The 22,084-nt window shown below is 38.4% G+C and overlaps 1 protein-coding gene across 8 annotated transcripts in view; it reads left to right on the forward strand.

The window, feature by feature from the left end:
- INPP4A (inositol polyphosphate-4-phosphatase type I A) overlaps positions 1-22,084 on the forward strand; it is a 137,627-nt gene that overhangs the window by 92,825 nt on the left and 22,718 nt on the right. For 5 of the 8 annotated variants that reach the window (XM_036747687.1, XM_036747688.1, XM_036747689.1 and 2 more), the window contains 9 exons: positions 1,917-2,132; positions 3,433-3,571; positions 7,961-7,993; positions 12,256-12,428; positions 13,978-14,101; positions 15,050-15,176; positions 15,359-15,499; positions 17,220-17,317; positions 19,836-19,948. In XM_036747687.1, the coding sequence (XP_036603582.1) occupies positions 1,917-2,132; positions 3,433-3,571; positions 7,961-7,993; positions 12,256-12,428; positions 13,978-14,101; positions 15,050-15,176; positions 15,359-15,499; positions 17,220-17,317; positions 19,836-19,948 (1,164 nt within the window). Of the gene's footprint in view, positions 1-1,916; positions 2,133-3,432; positions 3,680-7,960; positions 7,994-12,255; positions 12,429-13,977; positions 14,102-15,049; positions 15,177-15,358; positions 15,500-17,219; positions 17,318-19,835; positions 19,949-22,084 lie in introns of all 8 variants that reach the window. The other 3 variants (XM_036747682.1, XM_036747683.1, XM_036747684.1) reach the window with 1 other exon arrangement.

The raw sequence follows: 22,084 nt of genomic DNA on the forward strand, positions 1-22,084 counted from the left end.
CACTCTGTGGGCCTCTGGTTTCTTGTCTGGCAAGTGAATCTGCAAATGGATTAGGCTAGGGGGCCTCTGAGCTGCTTTCCATCTCTGATGCTAAGATCCTCTGCATAGAGTAGTGGAGAGAGCACTGGGTTCCTGGAAGTCTGGCTGCCTCCCTGCTGTTCCAGATGCTGTCACTAACTTGATGTGTGACCTAGGTCACTTTACTCCTCTTTCCCTCATCTATCAAGTGTTGATAAGATCTATAGCTGCATCACAGACAGGGTTGAGGCTCAGATCAGATAATGGAAATCAGAGGTGTCAAACTCACTGGGGAATCAGATTAAAATGTAATTGAGAAATGTTTAACTAAAAAAAAATACGAATACATAATGTTAATTTGTGGTTTTCTAACTCATATGCAGCGGAGAACCTGTTTCTATTCGAGTTTGACACTACTGATGCATATGAAGGCTATGTGCTGAATAGTATCAACAGTAATTATTGAACCAAGTTTCTAGTGTTATATGTAAGCAGAGTATCTTAAGATATTTCTCAAATCATTAGGCTGTGAGCTCCTTGAGGGCAGGGACTGTCTTTGGCCTTTCTTTGTGTCCCTTGCACTTAGCATAGTTCTGGCACATAATGAGTGATTAAAAATGCTGATTAACCAACGGACTTACTGTGCCTAGTGAAAATTAAAAGAGTCTGGAATAGATGCCCTCAGGTAGCATTGGAGCTAGTATAGTGACAACCGCTGCCTTTTTTTTTTTTGATCACTAGTACTTAATGAATTTTACTGAAGAAGAACATAGAATCTAATGGGTTGAAGAAGCCCATGTCATCTCCTGTCAGTCTTATGAGGCAGGATTTCTTCTAAGTCATCTTCAGGCAGATAGAAACCTGTCTTCTTACTACAGACTCTCAGAAAATGTGAGTCTACAACCTCCTTCAGTTATTCTCGACCAGGGGTGGGGAACCTGCGGCCTCGAGGCTGCATGTGGCCCTCTAGGTCTTCAAGCGTGGCTCTTTAGGGCCTATAGGACCTAGAGGGCCACATGTAGTTTCAAGGCCTCAGGTTCCCACCCCTGTTCTTGACCTTTGGGTTGGGAAGTTCTTCCTCCCTTGTAAGTTCATCACGTGGCTGTTTTACTTTTAAAATGTGACTATGTGAGTTACTAATTGTTTTAAGAAAGGCCAGCAGTAGTTGTATTGGTAGTACTGATGATGAAGATAACTGATACAAATCATTAAGTTTTCTTTTTGTTGTCGAGTTGTTTCACATGTGTCTGACTCTGTGAGCCCATTTAGGGTTTTCTTTGCAAACACTGGAGTCGTTTGCCACTTTCTTCTCTCCAGCTCATTATGCACATGAGAAAACTGAGGCGAATAGGGTTAAATGACTTGCCCAGCATCACATGACTAGTAAGTGTCAGAAGTAGGATTTGAACACTAGCCTTTCTAACTCCAGGCCTGGCTTTCTATCCACTGTGCCACCTAGCAACCCTTAAGTTTTGCTAAGCTCTTTATGTGTATTACCAATAAGTCAGTCAGCTCACATTTATTGAGCGCTCTCTGTGTGCCAGTCACTGTGCTCACTGGCCCTCCGTGAGCTTAAGGGTTAAAGGGAGCATCCAGTCCAGGTATTCTTAAGGTCCGTGAAGGGGGTCTGTGTATTTGTATGGAGGAAAAAAATTGCATCTTTATTTTCACTCATCTCTCACTGGAATTTAGCATTTCTTTCAATTATTTAAAAACTCCATAGGCTTTATTTTTGTTTTTTCTTTGTGGAGGTGGTCATATGTAAGGTAGGAATGCTCTACCTTAGGAAAAGAATTCTTTCTCATAAAGAAAGAAAAGAAAACTGGCAGAATACCAGCTCAGATTAAGGAGGGCAAAAAGGCTTAGCAATAAACCAATGTTTATGTTGTTTTTTACAGACAAGACAACTGATTACTGTCTGTGACTGTAAATTGTTGGCTAATTCAATACATGGACTAAATGCTGCTAGACCTGATTACATTGCCTCCAAAGCATCTCCCACTTCAACCGAGGAGGAGCAGGTAATGCTAAGGAATGATCAAGATACTCTTGTGGCAAAGTATACGGGAAGAAATAGTCGCTCTCTCCATGCAGATTGGCATGAGGCAGAATGGGTAAGTGCTAAATATCTACTGGTACCACTAGATAGAAAAATAAAAATGTGTTCTTATGTTCCTACTCCTGGGAGATTCCATTTAGGGAGATTGCCTTTCCAAGCAATGCTTCTTTCTCCTAAGTAATGCTTTCTAAACCACCATGCTTCAGATTGAACACAGCCTTTACCTTTAGGCCCTACTAAGTGTCAGTAATATGCCCTTGGCCAGATTAGGAAACAGAATCATGAAGGAACTAAAGCAGGCTTTGAAGGCTTCTTAATTCCTCTTTCTGGACTCCTCTCTTCTTCCTCGAGGCACTGATATACCCATGCTGTCCCCTAAGATCACTAGATGGCCTATAGTAGTCTGCCCATGCCTGAGAGAGTCATCCGGTTTTTGAGAATTATTCTCAGATTTCTACACTTTTTGAAAACAGAAATATTTATTGAAGTTTTAAAAAATAAATTGTTGTCATTTTTCATTGACTGCTCCTCTCCCTAATCAATAGACCAAGAAGAGCACAGGTAAACAAAACAAAGCAACAGATTGACTCCATCTGCAAAGTATGCCTCATTCTAGGTATAGCCCACCACCTTTCTGCTCTTTAACTCTCAAGACCCCTATTCTTCTCATACCCTTTTTTCAGTTAATTTATCGGAGGAAAAAAAGAAATCTTATCTACTAATTAACACTGAGTAATATCTGTTGATTTTTAATCACTCAGGATTACCTTTCCTAGGTCCTATTATCCTTTATGTTTTAAATTTTCATGCCTGGAGAGCATAATTCTTTAACAGAAAGCACATTTTTCCATAGTACCACTCTCTGGAATGGGCATGAAAATGAAAAGCAATGAATTATTAGGTTCTCTAACTCTTCTTAACAGTTCGTTTGGGATCTGTAAAAACCAGCACCTCCTCATAAATAACTAGACACCCCTATTGTAATTATAGTAGATATTAACAGCTAAGGACAAGGGATTGGAAGAATAAAACTCTGAAGCATGAAAGAAGATAACCCATTGTGTTCATTCTGGCCCAATAGCTCTTCTTTTCCTTCTAACATTGAAGGTTCCATGACATTTTGCAGTTTTCTAAGCTCTGCAGGGGTATTTCTCATCTCAAGCTTGGGAAATATTATAATAGAATTTTGTTTTTGTTGTGAAAAAAACAAATAAGTGAGTCCATAATTGCAGTAGGACTCAGTGTGTTCTGTGGACGCAAACTTTGATTTTGGGTAAGTTCTTGGGACTTGGGGATAACATCGAGGAGTGGTCATTTTGGAAAAAGTAAGGAAGGCATTTTTTTTCTCTTTTAAGGAAAAAGTTTGGTTAAATGTTGACAAAAGCCTGGAGTGCATCATTCAGAGAGTCGACAAACTTCTCCAGAAAGAACGATTGCACAGTGAGAGCTGTGAAGATGTTTTCCAGTGTGATGTCAGTGGGCCTAGTAAGAAAGGTAATCGGGATAACCGAGCCTATTGGATAAGACCGGAATCCTCACATGCATCCTCATCATCCTCCCTCTCCATGCCATCCGCTGCATTCCATTCTCATTGGAGCACAAGTGCGTATGGGTCCATGCTTTTTGCCTTCTGTTGCTTTTTTTTTTCATTGCTTCATCATTATTCTTTTTCATTTGTCTTTCCAAACCTCTTGAAGCATACCTTTCACTCAGAGTGCAAAGACAGTTGTCACACATGAGCAGGATATTTCAGCTAAGCTTTTTTTTTTTTTGTGCTAGAAGGTATACCCTGTGGACCAAGATTCATGTTAACTTTTTAAAAATCGGAATCTGATGTATCAGGCTCCATCCTTGGCAATTTCTAAATCCCAGGGAAGAGCTATGGCACGTGCTTATGTTGGAAAGCCTGCTATGCTTCCCAGGTTTTTTCTAGACCTTTTAAAACCAAAGTTGATACAGAAAAGTGTCTTGGGACCACAGGGAATACAGTGTTAAACTTGCCATTTGGTGAAGAATAGAAGGACTAAAGAATGGAAGAGTCAGAGTCAAATAGGGAAGAAACTAGATTTAGAGAGGCCAGAAAACTTCTTGCATTTTTTAAAGGCCTGATTATAAGCCTAGTGATTTTAATTAGTTCTCTTTTTCCAGCTAAACATGTTAAAATGTGACATATCTAGAAGCTGATCTTGACAGTATGCTAAATTCATATAAAACTCAAAGGCTTTGGTGGAATCATTCATTACCATACTCTAAAGATAAACTCCCCTTGGATTTCTTCTATTTTAGTACCATCACTGCATACTTTCTAAATAGGGGAGGAAACTCAGGATAGCAACCTATGTTTGCTCTCTTCCTGAGATGGATACAAAAAGGTCACATGTGCGTGGAATAACATCTAAATTATTTCTTCTCTTTAACCCTTTTATAGCTCGGTTTAGGCAGTGTGAACTTAGATAGTCGAGTTAGAATGTTCCAGATAAAGGACTCATGCAATGAAGCCTTTGGTTTTTAATCAAGAGTCTAGGACTATTATAAGTAAATAAATTTATTACTTGTAAATAAATAATCAAATCCTCCTTCGTTTATAAGGTTCTCTTCACCTGAACGTATCCTACTCAATATGAGACTTAAACAGAGTATTTTGTTTGAGCCTGACTTTTGACAGTATTCACATCCTCCACCCGTTTCATCCACAAGGAAATGTTTGCACTTGCTGAACATGTAGTTGGTACACATATATGTTTTGCATTTATAAGTATTTCTTGGTTCATGTTCATTTGACTTTAATCTTAAGATTTTGTCATTTTTAAAATAATGGTTCTCAGAATGAACTTATTTGACATAAGTAACTGTGGCTTTTTAAATAGATAAAATATATGTTTAGTAAACTATGATTTATCCATAATTTCAATGTTATCTTCAGGCACAGTTAGGTATTGTAAATGTGCTGACATGTAAAAACATTTTTTAGTACATGCCTAAACAGGTGTTTATTTCTGATTTATAGAGGTAGACTTTTATAAGTATGCATATCATGAAAATCAGTTTTCCTATAATTGTTTGTCTTAAATGCATGTTTCAAACGATTTTTATTTGCTGATCCAAACACAGGAAGATGTATGAAACCATATGCCATTAAAATAAATGCCATGCAAATTCTTAGTTTTAGAATTTATTTATCAGAAAAAATCCTCCAACTTCTAAGTAATCTGGAGGATTAGAACTGAAGAAGTGCTTGGGAGTCTTCCTTTGCCCCATGATGTACTTTTAAACAAGTACATTAAACAATGTACATTTCAACAAGTGTTAGATAAGTAGCTTGAAGCTAACCTTTTAAAAAATAAAATTTTAGTGATATATTTTGTTTTACATTCCCTACGTTTCCCAGCATATCCCTACCCCAACTTTCCTAGAAAATAATCCTTTATAATTAATTTTAAAAGAGGGGGAAAAAGCAGTTCAGGAAAACTAATCAACGTATCAAAAAAACCTTAAGTTGTCTGCTGTGTTCTGTGGTCATAGCTTCCCACCTCTGCACAGAAAAGAGGTGTATTCTTAGAACTCTTCTTTGGGGCTAAGCATAGCCATTATAATCTCACAGCATTCAATTTCAGTTATTTTTAATATAACCTTTTGTGCCATATTCAAATAATTGTGGTAGCTATTTTGGCTTAATAAGTAGAGTTTATTCTACACAAAATATTTTTATTAAATTACTGTTTTTTTCCCTTTTTTTTTCTTTTTTTTAAGTGGAGTTAGCGCCTTTACGTCCCCTTTTCTACTTTCCTCCTTGGTCTTGGGTCTCACCTTTTAATGAGAAACTTGGCATGGCTCCGTGCTGTGCACTTATTAGGGCTTGTTCAGCAGAAGCAAGTTGCCGAGCAGCTAGAAGACAAGGACCCAGCTGCGTAAGGAGGCCTGTAAATTGGAAAATAAAGGCGAGGCTTGTAATGCAGGTTAAGTAAAAATATGCCCCCACAGATATGTGGATATGCAGAATTTGGGAACGCGACTATTTCTACAATGCTTCAAAACTTGAGGTTCCTTAAACCGTTTTCTTTCTTTTATTTTCCTCTTCACCCCCAGTACTTGAACAACAACATACTGCTGTTTATTCACCAATGCTGAAGTTACTTATACTACCTTTCTATTCTCTGGGATTATGCCTTTGAGGAGTCATTCTAAATTTGAATTAGAATTATTGAAATTCTCCACTGGATTGAGAGGTTAAACTTATGTTTAGACATTGATGTCACTTTTATGCCTGTGTCTCCACCTCTTTTCCTCTTTGGGAAGCTGGGAGCAGGTTGAAAGTCTTCAAATTGCAAGATCACTACTTTTTCTTTTTCCAAATTTTCTTTTTCCAAAAATTATCCATGGCTTTATTTGTCAGGGACTAAATCTCTGATCTACATGCCTCCTTTTATTGTCCTTAGTGAATGAAGAGTGCACCAGGGACAAACGATGTCACCAAGTTTAGGACAAAGGACATAGCCTTTCTCTCCTCCCTTAGTTCTTCCCTTATTGATTGATTTAGTCATCCAAGAAAAAATGGCTCTCTTTCAGCCTCCTCAGCATGCTTAGAAAATTCCTCAACAGCTTTCTCAGAAACTAGTTTCTGAATACATTGGACTTCTCTGTAAGACACTAGTATATTTTCAATGAATCAATAAATAAAAATGAATATTCTGTGGGCCAGAAAACCATCTCTCTCCTGCCACTTGTTTTTAACTGAAAGCTATGGAACCAAGGTGGTAAAATTCAAAATGGAGACTTCTTCCTAATACCACTTTTTAGGTGTGATATCTTTGAGGTGTCAGGTTCAACTGAAGAGCATACCTAGAGGATTCAATAAAGAAGTGAAATTGAAATAAATCTCTTATGGCTGGGCATAATCCCTATTGCTAGGGAGGCTGAGGATGGTGGATTTACTTGAGTTTGGGGGTTCTGAGCTACAGGAGGGCTAAAGCTGATTTGTGATTCCATACTAAGTTAAGCACCAATAGGGGGATACCCCAGGAGCCCAATGCCACCGGGCTGCCTAAAGAGGAACTAACTGGCCCAGTTTGTTAATGGAGCAGGTTAAAGCTTCTGTCCCTATCCAGCCTGGGTTATATAGAATGACCCAGTCTCCTTCCCACCCCCCCCCAAATGTGCTGCTAGTACAAGGCACAATATATGTAGGTCAGATGTTATTAAATTCCTCCCCCACCCAGGCCAGAGAACCGAAATTTTTGCTAACAGGTGTTCAGTGTAAATCCAGAAAATGAAGTGTTAATTTTTGGCATAATGGTTTCATTACTGAACCTTATTGAGTTTGAATCTCAAAAATACTTCTTCCAGAATGAGAGAGAAGGGGCATTATTCCAGGTAACTGATTTTGAATTTCATTCTTTGTTAATTAGATCTGTAAATCTCTATGGGTCTTTCATTGTATATTTGCTTGCAAACGTAACTTTTCCACATACAATGTGATTCAGCTATAAGCTTTCCAAAGGTTCATGTCACATTGTAATGTTAATTCTGTCCTAATGAACATTTTGTGTTGAAGTACTGATTACGAATATGAATAGTCTACAAATGGTAATTAGAATATTTCTGTTTAAAAAAAGATCCTTATTCATATTAGCAGTCTGATTACATTAATGTCACTCTTTGTTATGTGGTCAATCAATCAGTAAGCATTTAGTAAGTGCCTACTATGTGCCAGGTGCTATACTAAGCTCTGGTCAGGTCTAGCAAATTGATGGCCAATCTTTTGCTATTTGTTCAGTTGCTTTACTGAAAGCTGTTTATGCCCTTGCCCTAAGCATTTGAGTTGCTTATGTTTAGACTGTGTTGCTGCTACTTAATCATGCATGTTGCACCTCCATTTCTGTGCAGATAGCAGCCCCCCTCCTGAAGAATCCAGCCCAGGTATGTGTGTTTTCCATTCATGGCCTCTGCAGATTTGTACTTTGTGTTGATATTTAACAGTTAGGGTAGCATTTATACCTAAATTAGCAAAAATTACTTAAGGTATCTAAATAGAGAAGCAATAAGCAAGTGGATAGGGAGCTGGATTTAAAGTCAGGGAAAACCAGGGTTCAGATAGCACCTCAGACACTTGCTGTATATCTTGTATAAATACTTCAAAGAATTTGTGATGGCCTCCATGTTTGTATTCTTTACACCAACACATATCACAAACTTTCAGTGCTATAGTACATGACTTTTGTGATTTGCTAATAGACAAAAAAAATTCATCACTAAGGTGGCTACCCTACCAATAATAAATCTTCACAATCTTGGCAAGATTGGTCTACCAGCTGGCCTGTAGTCAAAGCCTTTTCAACTTGGGTTCTATTGGTAATACCTTCAGGAACTCAGGGTTAACTCCATTCCACAGTGAAGTATCAAGGCCCTTAAGTGAATTCTTTAGGGAAAGATTTTGTGCCAGTAATTAGGAGCAAAAAACAGTTCATTCCACCTAAATATGCTACAGAACAGGACAGTTTCCATTTCCTTTGAGGCTCACTGGTGGAGACATCTTAGATAGTAATAACTATCTAGTTAGATAATATTTTGGGTGAGGAACATGGAAATGGCTAGACATGTAATTTCATTGGTATTGGATAACTTCCTTTGGGGAAGCACCCACTAACAATGAATGTCTGTAGCTGTTTTTTGGTTTACTGTGGTAGTGAACTGCCAAGTTTTAGAAGCTACTGTGAGGAAGTCCTAGATTGGGGACTGGGAAGAGAGGGTTTTAGAATGAATTTGGGCCATTGGTCTAATCTAGATTATCTCTACACCTATCCCTAAAATGGACTTTAGGCTTTGAAATGTTCACCTTTTTAATGTCTCCTCATCCTTGTTTTAGATATACTATTCCTAGAGATTTTCCAATTATATTTAAATTCTTATAGAATCCTCCCTCTGAAACATATTGTTTGTGTGACCTGTGCAAGTTATTGGACCTCTTATGCTCTAGGCAGCTCTCTCAGACTATAAGTTTCAGAGAAGGTGCTAACATACATTTAGAGGGAGTTTAATATCCTTTGCCAGTGAATTCACGGGTCCAGTTTTATTCACATAAATCATATTTATGTAAAGTTGTTTGTTTTTGCTGGAATAAAATTGGAAGTTAAGTAGTGAAATCACTTGGTATGAGTTATTTGATTTTTCATTTTTGTGGGGGTTAAATTTATTATATTTAAATTTATAGTTGTATAGGAAATACTTATTATATAAAGAAGGATATTTTAGCTTCTGTACCTCAATCAGCCACTTTGGATATAAAACATGCTTCAAAAATTCCTCTAATAGATTTCTCCAATAGGGTTATTTGTCATCTTTGCTTTATCTTTGGGGTTTTCATTTTTTAAAGATACTACAGAATACTTATGATGAAAATAAACTAACACCTATGTGAAACTACAAACTCTTCGCTTTAGAAGGGCCTTTAGAGGTTGGCTATTTCAACCTCTCATTCCATGTCTGAATCTCTTTTTGCAGTGCTGCTGATGGCCCAGAGTTCACTCCTTTACGTGATAGCTTCATTCAGTACTGAACACATCAATTTATTAGGAAGTTCTCCATTAATATTGAGTCAAAATCTGTTTCTACTCATTGGGCTCCATTCAACTTTGTTGAGCTATTTATACAAACAAGCCCATGTATTCTGTTTATTTTCTTGAAAGTTGTTTTCTTGACAACTTTTAATATAATTGAAGATAGTTACCATGTCTCCCATTATTTTATATAGTAGGAATGTTCTGGCTTCTCTTCCTTGCCTCTCTTTAATGTAGTTCCCAGTATTGAAAACAGTTCATCGTGACTGTAACTTTGCTGATGCAAAACAAATTTCTTTCAAGATAGAGTTTTACTTTCATTTTTAATCATCTCACATAGACAAGACCACATAGAGTTCACAGATTGGATTGTGAAATCTCAGGGTCCGTTCCAAGTCTGAGATTCTATGATAATCTCTTTTCACATTATGAAAATAAACTTATTTGTACACACAAGTTTATCAAAAGGGGAGAAGGGAGAAAGCAACTTAAAATTGAGAACCACACCGAAAACAGGGAGAAAAAAAGAATCCTAATTTCTACCTACCGCTGAAGTAATCAGCACCTAAAGAGAAAATTACCATTTACAGTTCAGAGATAATATGGCACTGACGTCAATAGACAAAGTCTCTAGGAGAAAAACCAGAAATCTGTTCTAAAAAAAATCAGAGTTATACTATCATATGAATTTGAAATTGGGAGGAAGAATTGAGAGCATTGAGCTCTCCCCGTCCCAATACACTTCTTACAGACGAGGAAAAATCTCAGATTCTTAAGTGGCGCAAAATGCAATTAGTAAGCACTAGAACTGGAGTTTTCTGACTCTTAGTTCAGTGCTTTTTTTTGGTCATCATAATTAAATTAGTACAGATTTTCCATTCTAGACTCTAAATTTAGACTTGCCCTTTTCCTTTATAGGTGATGTTCTTATGGACATATGTACTTTTTAAAAGCCCGCTTACAGAATTAGAGCATTTTCAAAACTTGAACTTTCCCTTCTATATGAAAATTTATATCAGCCAAGACTTAAGGTTTTTTTTTGTTTTGTTTTGTATGACCCCCTCCAGCACTCCAGTGAAAATGTCATCTCATTGATGTGTATATTGCTTACATCAGTGCAGATTACAACTCATCCATGCCTGCCCGTCCTGTTTGACTCTTGTCCATGTCCAGAGCTGTCTGTCCCCTGAACCCCTGAAAAAAAGACAATTTTGATCAATTTCTTTCTTAATTTATTGCTATGAATTATGTTTAATAGCTCAGCAGAAGCAGAATGTGATCGTTTCCTTCACTTCCCTTTCTTAGACTGTCTGCTCCATGAGGCAAAAAGTCACTTGCTCTTTTGGTGAACATACTGTTTACATTCACTTTCTCTAGTGAGAGAGAAATTAGTCCGTCAGGTTTTTTGTTGCCTCATATCTTCCAGCTTACTGGGTGTCTTTTATTCAAGGCACTAGTTTATCCAATCTACGATGACTAGGCTCTCGTACATTTTGTTTGATATGGTCTGTTTGCCCAGTATGTATAGTAAAACTTGCATTTCTGGACTGGGGCTACGTTTAAACATATGTATCTGATAAAAACAACTCCTTTTGAAATACCTTGAAAACAGAAAGGGGAAAAAACGCCAAACCGTCTTTTCTAATCTTGTATCTTTTCCCCTGTGGTATTATTTTTAAAGAGTTGTTTTGGCACAATGTCTTTATCTTCCTATGAGAAAACAGGGACAAAAATATATGTTTGAATATTGAGATGGCAGTGGAAATTAGGAAACAGAACAGGAAAAAATATGAGAACTAAAAAAAAGGGATGTGTGAAAAAGGCTTCCTTTAAGATAGGAAAAGTGAGACTGGAAGGAACATTTAGAAAATTCTTTTTGTTATTAAGAGGAAGGGCAGAAAGGCAAGGGGCAAAAACTGTCCCGTTTTTCAGAGAAGGTCACCTGCCTTAACTTAAACAATTGATTTATAGAAAAGCTCCTGGGGAACCCCTGATTCTGCTTTGATAGATGAATGCCAGTGCAGTGACTGATAGGTTTGCTGTCATACATTGAATAGTGACTGATAGGATGACAGGTAGATGATGAGTAGTTCTCTTTATTTTTTACCCTAAAAACATGTTTAGGATTGATTTATCTTGGCACCTAGATTGCCATAGGGTTGTGAATATATCACCAACATTAGAATGCAGTATATCAGGGCAGCTAGGTGGCACAGTGTATAGAGTACTGGCCCTGGCACTAGGAGGACCTGAGTTCAAATCTGGCCTCAAACACTTATTAGCTGTGTGACCCTGGGCAAGTCACTTAACCCTGATTGCCTCCTCCCATTCCCTCTCCCCCCCAAAAAAGAATGCAGTATATCTACCTGAGTTTTCTAGGAAAGCCTCTATACTAGAAGTTATGAAACCTAGGTGGTTCTGGTTTAATTTCTGCAGTTTATTATCTGTGTGCCTGAGGTTGGTTTGGGAAGAGAAGAAAATGAATGGGGTTGAAGGAGAAGATAATCAAGGGACAGAGCTAGTCAATGGGTGAACTGAATTAATTTTGCTCCCTTTCAGAGCCTGATTCTTAACATGCCGTCTCTTCTTTTCTTTCACACAACTCCCACCACCCAACACGCTTAGGTGAATGGAGTGAGGCCCTTTACCCCTTGCTGACGACACTCACAGATTGCGTAGCCATGATGAGTGACAAGGCCAAGAAAGCGATGGTCTTCCTGTTAATGCAGGACAGCGCTCCAACAATAGCTATGTACCTGAAGCTCCAGTATCGAAGGGATGTTGTCTTCTGCCAAACTGTAAGCCAAAGGATGTTGTGACAGAATCACTGTTAGATGAGCAGCTCACTAGTCTAAAGGCCTCTGGAGATTAATCTCGTCCAACCAACTGACTACCCATGAATCTTCCTTCCTTCTCTTCCATCTTGGAGAGCAACCCCACCATTTAATAATAACCAAATTAGCCCGATGTCAAATCTGTTTCACAGTAAAATGGAGATTTCCAAGCTTGTTGGTACTTGAGACAAAAAGTCAGTGATGTGACCCCTTTCTGCCCCCAGATTTAGCGTAGGCTTTTCGTTGTATTAGCCCTAGCTAACAGAATATGCACACTTGTTGGTTCTGATGTCAAAGTAAGTTTTGAGCCAAAGATTTAGCAGCAACTGTAAAAGTCAAATGAGTTTTTTTCCCAAGCCTTTGAACACAATGACCATCAAATGTAGTGGAACATACTTATAATCCCTTCTATTGCAGAGGCTGAGGCTGATGGATGATTGAGCTCAGGAGGATTGAGTTACTAGAGTATGGCTAAAGCCAACTGAATATTCACACTAAGTGCAGCATCAATATGGTGGGTCCCAAGAGTGAGAAGTCTCCAGGCTGCTAAAGGAGAGACTAACTGGCCTAGGTTGGAAATAGAGTAGGTTAAAGCTTAAGCAGTGGGATTGGATCCATGAGTGAATATTGCATTTTCAGCATGGGCAAGATAGGGGAGGTCTAATCTCACAAGAAAAAAAAAAGCTACTGAAAAACGCAGGATGACCTAAACAGGGGTGTAGAGATTTACTGTCTTAGAAATCCGTTTTCCCCTTGATTAGGTTACATTAGCCCAGTGGCTTGACTAGATTCTTTGTTTTAATTATTTTCCTTATTTTTCTGTCTGAACAGCCAAAGGAAGAATTTAAATTAATTTGAAGTATTAATTAGGTACCATTGTGGAAAGATCACTGGGTCTTTAGATGAGGAGTTCTTTGTTTTTCATCAGTCCCCAGGGGCTTACCACCTGACCCCATGAGAAGTCTCATAGTGAGTAGAATAGAACAAAGTGAACACATTTCAAGCCCAGCAATCATTCCCTATCCTAGGTCACTTCATGGAAATTAACGGGGCTTATAGTGCTCTCAGAAGGTTGTTTAAACTTAACAGGATCCTCAGAGTGACTTTAGAATTCATTCAGGTTTCCTAAAGACCTTCAGATAAGGAATATCCTTTGAGTCAGAACTGTCAAGGCTTGAACTTAATTGGCCTCTTGGGTTGAAAAACCAGGGTTTAGGGAGAACGGCAGGCCATCCCACTCATTGTGTTCATCATCCCATGCCCCTTCTGCACCTCTGTGCTCTTTGACCAACATCCCCAAAATTAAGACATTTACTACCTATCAGTCTTCCCTAGGAGGTCCTGAGGCTTAATAATTTCATGTCTATAAATTGTTCAAGACAAAGGAACTTAACTACCTGAAGGCAGAAGGATATATCCTTTTGTAGTGTTGCTTTAGTGTGGAAATGTTTCTCTTTATCTATTTCATTTTTTGTTCCTTCCTCCCCCTTCTCTCCTTGCATCTCTGTGACAGCTGACTGCGCTCATTTGCGGGTTCATTCTCAAGCTAAGGAACTGCCTACACGACGATGGTTTCCTGCGGCAACTCTACACTATTGGCTTACTGGCCCAATTTGAAAGCCTTCTCAGCACCTATGGTGAGAACAGCTCCCTTTGGATCCAAAGGGCAGAATCCTTTAGGCTGCTAGTTGATGCATTGGATTGAGCATTAGACCTAGGGTCAGGAAGACATGAATTTAGATCCTGCCTTAGCCACTTATTAGCCGTATAACCAGCTCAGCTGCTATCTGCCTTAGTTTTTTCATCTATAAGATGAGAATAAGTATCTCCTATCTCCCAGGGTTATTTTAAGGATATTACTTTTAAAGCACTTTGCAAACCAGTTATCACTGTTGTTATTATTGTTATTATTATTAATTGCAAAATAAATATATAGAGTTTGGAGCTCCATAAAATCAGTGCAACTATCTTCTGGAATTCCAGAGGTCATTATCCCTAAAGAAGTCTCATTGACTAGGAGCAATTAAATGTTTGATTTCCTGCACATTTCTTTTTTAAAGAAGAAAAGGCAGCACTTTGGGTAGGAGTTGGTTACTAAGAAAAATGGACTAAAGATCCAGCTATACATATGGCATTATATGAGGATAGGCATAACATTTTTTCTGTGCCCCTGAAATTAAGGTGCTATAGCTCCCACCTTCTTCTTTGGGTTATATTGGTCTTTCATACTATTTGCTTCATTGTAGTTCTTTAATAGACTACAGATGATTTTTGGAAGTATAGCCCATGTTTCTACTGACTGCTTTTAAAAGCTAGAATAGCATTTACCATTGGTATTTATCAAAGGAAAAAGAAAATCCAGACATGAAGGCGACACAGGCAGATTTTAATAAATGCTTACAAATGTCCTTTCTTTGTTGTTAAAAAAAAAAGTTGAGAAAGTTACTGATTTGCTTGAGCTAAGTTAAGTTATCATATGGTTTGTTGTGGCAGTAGAAACCACAGAAATAAGTAAAAAGGTAAATGATTTTCTTTCTGAGGGGAAATCTGGATCCTAAATCTGTTGTTCTCTTTCTTGGGTACAGGTGAGGAGTTGGCCATGTTGGAAGACATGAGTCTGGGAATTATGGACTTGAGGAATGTAACCTTTAAAGTAACGCAGGCCACGTCCAATTCATCAACAGACATGCTCCCTGTAATTACAGGAAATCGGTAAAAAAAAATCTATCCATCTATCTATATATACATTTTAAGTTCTAAAAACTGAAAGGCATATCTATTTTCTTATATTTAAGTGTAAATTTCTCCATTGCCCACTTACCCCTTTTCTTTAAGGTCATTCTCCTCTCCTGGAAGACATCTTAATGTCCCCCATTTTGTTTTTGTTTTTTAAGTGATGGATTTAATGTGAGGATTCCATTGCCAGGCACTCTGTTTGATGTGCTGCCCCGGGAGATTCAGAGTGGCATGCTTCTGAGAGTTCAACCCGTCCTTTTCAACGTGGGAATTAATGAGCAGCAAACCTTGGCGGAGAGGTACATACCCAATTAAGCAAATCCTACTTCTTCATTGATAGCAGTAGTTTTTGGTTGGATTAAGTGTGAAAGAGGCTGCAAGGAAAATGTGGTTTTTAATAATTATTAAACACCTATGTATGTATAGTTTTGTACTAGGTGTTGGGAAGGATACGAAGATAAATAAGACAGTTTCTGCCACCAAGGAACTTGAGAGTAGGGAAGACAAGATGTATACAGAAATAACTAATACAGAGCATCATAAATTCATGATAAGTGAAGGGTGTCATGTGGCCTAAAGCATATGTTAAGTGACAATATTTAACATTTGTCTGAGCTCTTAGTACTTTATGTACCTTGTCAGACACACGAAAGAAACCCAGCCATATCTTTGTGGAACTTACGAGGCAGTGACCAAACAGCACGTGTGAATCCATGCCATATTTAAGTGCAGGACAAAATCAGAAGGTCTATCTCCGTCACTGCTCTCTCATCTTCCTGAAAGTGGCAGGACGATTATAGGCTCGTTAAAAAAGAAGGCAAGGGCAGTTCTCCTCCCATTCTCTTCCTCATACACTCCCGGGAAAGCCACTACTCATATACATAACCTTTCTAAAATCTAAACAACCTTTTTTTGGAAACAAAGGAAAAAAAAATTAAAATTCTCCTTTTCTTGAGTTGTTTCGATAATGTTTATTATCATTTCTGTGCCCTATTTCGTTTCAATCAGAAACTATTGATTTGGGGTGACTATGCTTATAATAAGTGCTAGTCTCTGTAGGGTTTTTAAGATGAATAACATGGTCCCTGCCCTCAAGGAGGTTAGTAACAACGTCCTTCAAAGTAGTTAGTAGACATTAAAAAGAATATGCTTTTTAAATTCCAAGGAAGATAATGGCTTTTGGATTTAAAGTACTTGTACTCAGGCATCAGTTCAAATCCAGCCTCAGATACCTACTAGCTGTGTGAACCTGGGCAAGTCACTTCACCCAGTTTACCTTGTTTCCTCATTTATAAAATGAACTGAAGAAAGAAATGAATGGCAAACCACTCCAGCGCCTTTGCCAAGAAGATACGAAATGGGGTCACAAAGAGTCAGAATTGAAATGACTCAGTAACAGCAGGTCCCATTTACTTCCCAGAGAGCCCTCTTAGATGGTGACAATTTTGATGATTTTTTTACAGAAAATGGAGGGAGTAAAACCATTTTATCAGCATGCCTACTAATGAAGTAGTGTCCTAGTGCTGTAATACAGTAGGATCCTTTAATCTCCAAGCTTGGATGGACCATATGTTGGATATTTATAATATAATGGATATTATGCAGAATCAGAAATTTTACACTTAGGATAGAAATATGTCTGGTGACACTAATGGAGGTAGAATTAGGAAGACCTGGGTTCAAGTCCTGCCTCAGACACATACCTCCTATCTGACCCTGGGGAAAACACATAACCTCTTATTGTCAAAGGCAACTCTTTAAAGGCTCTAAGTTGCAGAGAAGCTACCAGTCTTCACTGGTCAGTGAAGTTCCTCCCTAGGACCACCATATACCTATGAAATCACAGGGCTAAAAAAAAAAGTCATTAATATGGGAAAAAGGGATATCATGTTCTGAGGAAGAAGGGTATAGGATTATACCCTTTCATGTGAAAACTATATTTTATTAATGGGGAAAAATCAAATGTAAAGAAAAACAGTACTAACAAACTAAATTATATTTCCTTTCTAACCTCCAAAGGTTTGGAGACACATCTTTGCAAGAGATTATTAATGTGGAGAGTTTGGTGAGGTTAAATTCTTACTTTGAGCAGTTCAAGGAAGTTTTACCTGATGATTGTGAGTATATTCTTATTTATTCTAGATATTACCTGGTGCCTCTTCCCCTGCCAAGCACTTTAAATGTCTAAGTTCTTTGTTTGGAATTATGTCAAAATGGAAAACTACTCTGATAAAACATACTTTTCTGTATGTCAATTAAATACTTTTATGAAGCGACTAGGTGATTTTTGTGAATTTCACCCCCAGAAAGTACAAATTGTTTTTTCCATTCAGGTCATGCCACAGTTAAATTCAATAAATATCAAGTGCCTATTATCATTTAGATTTATTCCTTTTTTCTTATTCTCACAGCTATCACACCACCACCAGATATATTTTTCTAAAATAGCTTTTTCATATTTAATAAACTCAAGTTTTAATAAACTAGTTTAATAATCTATAAGGGCTTCTTATTGCCTGCCCTGACACATCCTAACTCCTCTGCTTTAGTTTACAAAGCCTTTCATAATCTGGACCCACCCTGTCTTATGTATCCTTATTTCCTATCACTAAAATGTTCTCTTCCTTTAATTCCTTCTGTCATAATGCTACCCAGCTCAAGTATTAATATTACTCTCAGGGGCAGCTAGGTGGCACAGTGAGTAGAGCACCGGCCCTGGAATCAGGAGGACCTGAGTTCAAATCTGGCCTCAGACACTTGATACACTTACTAGCTGTGTGACCTTGGGCAAGTCACTTAACCCCAATTGCCCTTCCACCCTCCAAAAAAAATATTACTCTCAAAAAGTCTTCCATGACCGTCTCATTTGCCATTGAGTTAATCCTGTTCCACTGAATTTAGCACTTTTTTTTTTTGGTCTGCTATCTTGTTTAGTTCATTTCCTTTGTATGTCTTGTTTTTTTTTTTTCTGAGTAGAATAGATACTCCATGTGAGTTGGAACCATGTATTCTCCTTTCATAGCCTACATAGAGCTTAGCAAAGTGCTTGGCACAGTGTAGGTGCTGTAAGAGTACTCAGTTGCTTGAGGAATTCTCTAGGAATGATGCATATACCCATCTGTCTATACTGTTGTGGGTCCAGAAGTAGAGAGATGGATTCAATCATGAAGTTATTGCTACTCAGATACTCTTCTTCACGGTCAGTGGAAATGCCCTTGCTCTTTACATAAGATTCCAAGGGTTTGGTAAATGTTAAACAAATGAGAAACGCTATGCTTTTATTCGACAGCTCTCAGTGTTTCAAGCAAGAGGGTTAAGTAGCAATATTTGGCTCTGTCTTTCAAGTTCTATTTCTTATCTAAAGCTTTGATAAGGAGGCTTAATGGAAGCTGAAGAGGAGCCAATAAACAGAGTTCATATTCCTCTTGGATTTAATGGAGCTCTTGAGGTCTCACCAGTCAGGGAATGTACTTAGTGAGAGTCAGTGATCTATAAGGTTGAAAGCGTTGGGACCCCTAGACTAAATTACTTATGAGCCTGATCAATTATTCACTTTTTGAGCATTTCTTATATGCTAATACTTTATTAAGGCTTGTGGGGAATGCTGAAGAAGAATAAGACATAGTCCTTGTCTTCATGAAGCTCACAGTCTTTATGAAACAATTAGAGATGGTCACAACATGGTACAATAAGGTATATACAGACGTACTAGGAGTTCAGAGAAGGGGTAGTTGAAGTTAATTTGGTTTTTTCTTCCAGATCTTTCTTTGACATGCATCTGTTTATGCTTGACTATTAGGAGAGAAAGTTAGTCATTGAAAACCCTATAATACAGGGATGAACAGCCTTTCCTTGAAGTTCAGCAAGGTTTTCCTAATCTCCTAAGATGGAATGATAAGACTGATCTATAAAACCTCAGCGGTGCCAGGAGGGATGAGCCCTTTGAAGTGCAGGTGCATAGAGGCTAGTTGTGGAAACAGAAGACCTCAAATCAGAATAGGAAATAGGTTTTTCATTCTACACTTAAATCATCCAGAAAAATCTGAAGGAACTCCTTTAGGTATGCTGTTAGCTAAAAGAAAATCATACAATTGGCTGATGAGCAAGAAAATTGAAACAGCAGTAGAAAAACACTAGAAGATCACATAGCATCCCTGAGTTCACCCTGGTTTGCAACTAGAGCTTCCTTCCTTGAGCTTATCTTTTCCCCCACTTTCTGATTAAAATTTGTGTTTGCAGCAGTCCAATACAGCTCCCTTGTATATCTTTCTGAGTATTATTACTATATAGGCCATCCCCGAAGCCAGGCCACATCCCTAAAATGAAATCTCTTCAAAATAAAAGCAGTGTCACTACAGCATTAAAAAAAAAAAGAAGTTACCGTGGGAAGTTTTGTTTTTACGTTTTCTTCAATTAGACAAAGATATTTTGTTCTTTTATCCTCGCTGAGTTCTCTACCCTCACCATTATGTCCCTTCTCAAAGAGCACCATGACACAGGGCCCTGAAACTTCTTTTAACCCCAGATTTACGGGGAAAGTACAATCCGTGTTCAGACAGTATATTTGAGGGGAGAGGGACGTAGAGTGAATGGATGCAGCCATTAACGGTGCAGGGTTTGTTCTTTCTTTTTCAGGTCTACCTCGATCTCGTAGTCAAACGTGCCTGCCTGAGCTGTTACGGTTTCTGGGACAGAATGTACATGCCAGGAAGAATAAGAATGTTGACATCCTTTGGCAAGCAGCTGAGGTATTGATTGGTTGGTTTAGAGGAGTCATGGCTTTATCTGCCTGCTTCTTTAAGGCAGAATGCCCAACAGTGTTTTCCAAAGTGCTGGAAAAATATTCTGAATGATTCCCTCATTTGATGAAACCAGTGCTGTCAGAGGCCTGTCAAGCTTGTGCCTTAAAGGGCAGAGATAAAGTTAATGCACTGAATGGTAGAAACAGACTCTGTAATGATCTCCAAATACTGGAAAAGTGGGCCAAATCTAATGAGATATAATTAAACAAGAGTAAATGTAAAGTCTTAACACTTAGATTTAAAAAAATCAACCGTACAGGATCCATGACTGAGACATAGATAAAAGTTAAGTGTGAGAAGGAAAAAAAAAACCAGGAGTGGGGTGGTGGTCAGTGGGACTATAAGCTCTTAAGTCACAGCTCTAAGGCATGACTGTCAGAAAAGCCGACGCCCTCTTAAACGTAATGCTGTCTCTGCCCTGCTCAGACCTCACCTGGAGTATGATCTGTTCTGGATGGGATACGTTGAATTAGACTTTGAGAACTTGACCAGGGTGAGGGGATTAGAAACCATGATGTACACAAACCGACTTAAGGAATTTTTGGCATTTGTCCTGGGAAAGAGAAGACTTGAGGGGGAGGGGGCAAGGAGATGTGAAATCTGACTTCACACATTGAAAGGCTTTAATAAGGAAAAGGGATTGGAATTGTTTTTGTAGAGTTCTGTGTGGTGGAAAGAGCTTGACTTGGGAGTCCAAAGACCTGGCCTCAGATTCTGACTCTGATACTAGCTTTATGTTAACTGAATGAGTCATTTCACCCTTAATTTCCTCATCTCTTAACATGAGGATAATCTTATTTCCATAACCTGCCTCACAGGATTGATAGAAATAAAACCTTCAGAAAATGTTAACAAGTAAATGTTAACTGGTTTCATTGTTTGGAGGCCATTAAATGGTACAGTAGGTAGAGCATTGGATTTGGACTCAAGGAGACTTGAGTTTGAATCCTGCCTCAGATACTTATTAGCTGTGTGACCCTGGGTAAATCAGTTAACCTCTCTCTGCCTCAGTTTATTATCTGTAAAATGGGGTTAATAACACCTACTTCACAAGGTTGTTCTGAGCACAAAGTAAGATAACTTATGTAGCTGGCTATCATTATTATTAGGGCAAGGGATACAATGCCAGGCCTAGAGTCAAGAAGACTCATCTTCCTAAGTTCAAATCTGGCTTTAGACACTTATTAGCTGCGTGACTCTGGGTAAGTCATTTCATCTTGTTTGCCTCAGTTTCCTCATTTGTAAAATGAGCTAGAGAAGGAAATGTCAAACCACTCCCAATATCTTTGCCAAGAAAACTCCAACTGGGGTCACGAAAAGTTGGACAGGAAACAAGTGAACACCAACGGTGACAATCGTTGTTCCCAGAGCCTAGAACCGGGAGCTATGGGTAGAAAGTTCCAGAGGGGCAGATGTAGTCTTGATATAAAGGAAAAACTGCCCTCCATGTAGTTGAACTATCTAAAATTGATATGGGCTACCTTGGGAGATAAGGGATCCCCATCAGTGAAGGTATTTAGGTGGAGGCTGGAGAGGAAGCTGGAGAGAGAGTTCTTCTTTAGATACTGGTTGGATTAGATACCTTTGAGGTCCCTTCCAGTTTTGAAATTCTGTGTAAAGGAATGACAGATACAAGGTGACAGTTGTCACCTTCAGCAGAGAGAGAGAGAGCAAAATCTAGATACCTATGGAAACAAATTGCCCAAGTGATATTTTTGACAGGTTCATGAGTAATCCTTCTAGTTCTCCTAGACAGTCACCTGAAATATCCTCATTACCTTTCTCAGTTCTGATTTCCTTTTAGGATTGCTTTCATTCCAGATGTTTTCTTTTACCCCCTTATTACGGATAGTCATTGCATTACTTAGAGATGGAAAAGTTCTTTCATAGTTAGAAGCACCAGTAGCACAACAGCATTGTCAATGCGGAGCATCAACATCTTGGAACTTGTACGTTCATGCAGAAGCAGGAACACTGACCATGACCAGGATTAATTTGTCCACTCATTGTAAACAAGGCAGAAGCCAGCAGAGGGCAGCAGATGTCTCAGTTGGTTGCCAAACTCTGCCTGCTCCTCCTTGC

Source organism: Trichosurus vulpecula, chromosome 2 (genome assembly GCF_011100635.1).
Source record: "Trichosurus vulpecula isolate mTriVul1 chromosome 2, mTriVul1.pri, whole genome shotgun sequence".
Lineage (NCBI taxonomy): Eukaryota > Metazoa > Chordata > Mammalia > Diprotodontia > Phalangeridae > Trichosurus > Trichosurus vulpecula.